General features: G+C 36.5%; 1 protein-coding gene across 10 annotated transcripts in view; it reads left to right on the top strand.

Moving 5' to 3' along the window:
* SYTL2 (synaptotagmin-like 2) overlaps positions 1 to 4,347 on the top strand; it is a 138,342-nt gene extending 133,995 nt beyond the window's left edge. For 5 of the 10 annotated variants that reach the window (XM_011984932.1, XM_011984933.1, XM_011984935.1 and 2 more), the window contains 3 exons: positions 502 to 601; positions 2,181 to 2,386; positions 3,221 to 4,347. In XM_011984932.1, coding sequence (XP_011840322.1) covers positions 502 to 601; positions 2,181 to 2,386; positions 3,221 to 3,366 — 452 coding nt within the window. In that variant the 3' untranslated portion in view covers positions 3,367 to 4,347. The remainder of the gene's footprint in view (positions 1 to 501; positions 602 to 2,180; positions 2,387 to 3,220) is intronic. The other 5 variants (XM_011984931.1, XM_011984927.1, XM_011984928.1 and 2 more) reach the window with 1 other exon arrangement.

The following is a 4,347-nucleotide window of genomic DNA, read 5'->3' on the forward strand; positions in this document are numbered from 1 at the left end:
CAGAGTGAGATCATGTCTCAAAAAAAAAAAAAAAAAAGTTTAACTACTCTTAAAAATGATTACCTTAGCCAATACCTGTTTTGGGTACTTTACACTCAAATATGTTTTAAATGGCTTCCACTAGCACCGATTGATATTGGTATTAATATTTGGAAGGTATATGCATTTCATTGAGATATTTTGAATATAACTGTAAATGAATGATTCACATTCCTGATGTCTGATTTTGTTGAACCAAGCAAAACCCCAAATGAATGATGTATGAATGATGTAATACTCTGTACTTACAGTCAATATGAATTATTTTTATAGAGCTGAGTTCAGTAAAACCAGATTATGAAAGACTTAGTTAAGACTATATAGATTTAATCAGTTCAGATGATATCATCAAGTACTAGCTAGTATCTCCATGCCAGAACATTTTTAGGCTGACAGCTTTGGATGCAGTATTGCCAAAAAGAGAACTGGCAGTGAAAATTTTCTCTTCTTTTTCTATTATAGGTAAAAAGCTTCCTACAACTGGAGAAGTGCACATCTGGGTGAAGGAATGCCTTGATCTACCACTGCTAAGGGGAAGTCATCTAAATTCTTTTGTTAAATGGTAATAGTATTGATAACTCTGTATCAGTTCTATAGCCTGGCCTTTGCTGGTTGTTTCGGTTCTCTATATCTGTAATGCTGACTCATTATTCATAATTTAAATGAATTTACTTGGGATAATGGAAACATGAATTGGAGGAATCTATATCATGAACTCTTAAGGCTTCATTTAGCTTTAAAATCATAAAGTAAGAGGTCAAAGGAAACTAGAGACCTCATACTCAGTATGTAATGTCTTCTAGGGAAAACATCTGTTGTTGAGGGCAATAATCAGTTCAAAAGAGTTTATTAAATTTCTAATGGTAAGATGTCACACCCCTTGACTCCTTTATGGAGAGGGAGAATTCCTTCTCCCCTTTGTCTCACCCGTTTTGTGGCCTATTTGCAAAGGGTCATTGTATGAGACTGTACATATATGGAAAATGATTTGTTAATCAGCCCTTACTAAGAGCTTGAGACAGTCTGGGTTTTTAAATGGCAAACTCTTCTCTGTTATACATATAAAGTGGCTGGTATCTAGTAAATAATAACTAAACAGATATTAATGCACTCTCCTAGTTTCTCTGACTAATATTTTTTATATGTAGTCTACCAGAAGACCAACTGTAGCTTTTTAAATGTATGTGACATATATCTGGTAGGGCAAGTTGTCTCACACCTATAATTCCAGCACTTTGGGAGGCCGAGGCGGATGGATCACTTGAGCCCAGGAGTTCGAGACCAGCCTAGTCAACACAGCAAAACCCCTTCTCTATTAAATAAATAAATATATATGTGACATATATCCAAGTAGCATAGATGATATTATTTATGATTTTCCCTACACGTACTCTTTATAGATGTCAGCTGGTGAGATTTTTTGGCTCAAGTCAGCCTCATTCTGAGACCAAGTCAGTCAGTCACATTCTGAGACCATTCACAGACCTTCTTGCCTTGTATTGCCACTTGTATTGTCTTACATTGCCACTTATAAGAGGCATGGTAGGTTAAAGTTCATTTAATTGTTACCATAAATGAAATGTAAGTGATTGTAAAAAAAATTACATGATTTATTTCTGAAGTCAAATCTAGCAATTTGGAGTCTTCTTTTTCTATTCTGTGTAACACAGATGTCTTAGGCTATCACAGCTAATAAGGATAGCCTGTGCTTCCAAATTTTAAAGGAATCCTCAAGTGATTACTAGCATATTAAGCGCTTACTAAATGCAGGCATGGAGCTAAGTGTTTTGCATATGTTATTTAATTCTAATTTTAACCTTATGAAATCAGCATCACCATTCCCATTTTATAGATGAAGAAGCAAGTGTCTGTGAGGTTGAGTAACTTTCCCTAAAATGCATACCCAGGAGGTAGCAGAGTCAGGATTCAAACCAAGTGTAGCTGACTCTAGGTCTAGAGTCTTTTCAGCATGATGTGTCCCTACCGCAAACCCCACTGTCTGCCAAACCACCACCACCACCACTATTTCTCCACATCTTTTCCTCCATTGTCAATCTTTAGTAGCTGTGTTGTTATATATTGAAAGCATGAATGTTCACTATCTTACTAAAATGCTCCCACAATCATGCCTCTTTTTGTAGTACCATCCTTCCAGATACAAGTAGGAAAAGTCGCCAGAAGACAAGAGCTGTAGGGAAAACCACCAACCCTATTTTCAACCACACTATGGTGTATGATGGGTTCAGGCCTGAAGATCTGATGGAAGCCTGTGTAGAGCTTACTGTCTGGGACCATTACAAATTAACCAACCAATTTTTGGGAGGTCTTCGGATTGGCTTTGGAACAGGTACTGTTTGCTACATTTTTAATTCTCCATGAGCCAAATTTTTCCAGAGATACTGGAGGTTTGTTTGTTGCTTTGCTTCTTCCCAGTGAAAATTGAGATATCCTGAAAACAGATATCTGTTAAGTATAGTGAAATAAATGAGTAAAGAAATGTCGGATTGTGTGCCAAGGGCTCCAGATAGGAGGATTAACAGGGTGAAGTGTCTGTCCATATAGAGCTTAAGTTATTGTGGCAGTGGCAGGGACAGAAAAGCCTTCATCACTAGTCTGCCCTGTAAAAATATTTATAGTCCTAAATGTATGCTTTGAGTAATAACAATAACATTTATGGAGCACCAGTCACTGTATTAAATGTTTTATTTACATTATTTCATTGAATCCTCACAAGTCTATGAGGTAGTTACTAATGTTACCCCCAAAGGAACTGATAGTTCAAGAAAGTAAGTAACACAGCTACAAAGTGGCAGAGCCAAGATTCAAAACTGAGTCTGTTAGACACTAAAGCCTCAGTCACACTAACCTAGAGCTCATCCAGTGTCATCTCCAACCCAGTACAGGAGTCCTCCTAACTCCCTTATCCCTGATGAATTTTCGTCTGGCCTTTACATTAACTTGAAGAAAAATCATTGCTCTGGGAATTATGGTAATGGTCACAAAAATGGAGTCACTCAGACAGTTGAACAGTTCTTCCTTATATTGAGTTTCACATCTGCCCTCCCAGTGAAGAAAGCGCTTCTTAGCTTCCACTGGTGGTTATAATTGGGTAATGACTTTCCCTCTTTCCCCTACCCTCAATGGGCTGTTTCTTTATAAATACAAAGCTTCCTTTTTTCAGGTAAAAGTTATGGGACTGAAGTGGACTGGATGGACTCTACTTCAGAGGAAGTTGCTCTCTGGGAGAAGATGGTAAACTCCCCCAATACTTGGATTGAAGCAACACTGCCTCTCAGAATGCTTTTGATTGCCAAGATTTCCAAATGAGCCCAAATTCCACTGGCTCCTCCACTGAAACTACTAAACCCGTGGAATCTGATCTTGAAAATCTGAGTAGGTGGACAAATATCCTCACTTTCTATCTATTGCATCTAAGGAATACTATACAGCATGTAAAAGCCAATCTGCATGTGCTTCTTTGATTACAAGGCCCAAGGGATTTAAATAATAACAAAATGTGTAATTTGTGACTCTAACATTAAAGAATATATTTGAACAAGCTAGGAAAATTGAACATCTGCTGCTGCTTCAAAGAAAAAGTTGCCCCAGAGCATTAAACATGGGGTATTGTTGATAAGCAAAATGTTCTTGTTTGCCATCATGTGTTTCACACCACAATTCTGTGCCACAGTTAAGAGGGTCTGGTACCCTTGCAGGACCTTTGTAGGTTGTGGGAAAAAGTAGCAGAAAGATACTCAAAGTGGGGCGCGGAATGGAGACAGAACATCAGTGATGATTAAAAAAAAAAAGTGGATCTTAAGAAACTATTTACTCTGCAATCTCTAATAAAATGCGGAATTCCATGTTAGGACAATGAGACTGAATTTACTGGTGTTTTCTGCCTTGAGAAAACAGGCAGTTAAAACAAGCCTCAAATGTATTTTAGTGCCACCCACTGGCCATAGGTAAAATTCAGTTGTTGGCTTGTTTTGACTTAATTCTAAGATAGATCTCAAGCCTGTATTTTTATGAGTTTATTTTTTTAAAACCCTGCATATATATGATTGTTTTTCTTATAACTTTATTATATGAAATCAGCATAAGAGTAGTCACAAACATGTTTTACAACAAAGTTTTAATTAGAGTGTAAGTTGTTCAGTTATACTGTACTTCTTATGTATGTAAAATTTTCATAAAGTATTTTGTAAAAACCCTTAGAATAAATTGTCATTTGATTTAAATTGTATTAGAAAATTAGCCTGACTTCTCATTTTAAATAAAATATTTTAGAAATTCTAAACATCTAAA

Source organism: Mandrillus leucophaeus, unplaced genomic scaffold, assembly GCF_000951045.1.
Source record: "Mandrillus leucophaeus isolate KB7577 unplaced genomic scaffold, Mleu.le_1.0 Scaffold276, whole genome shotgun sequence".
In the NCBI taxonomy this organism is placed as follows: domain Eukaryota; kingdom Metazoa; phylum Chordata; class Mammalia; order Primates; family Cercopithecidae; genus Mandrillus; species Mandrillus leucophaeus.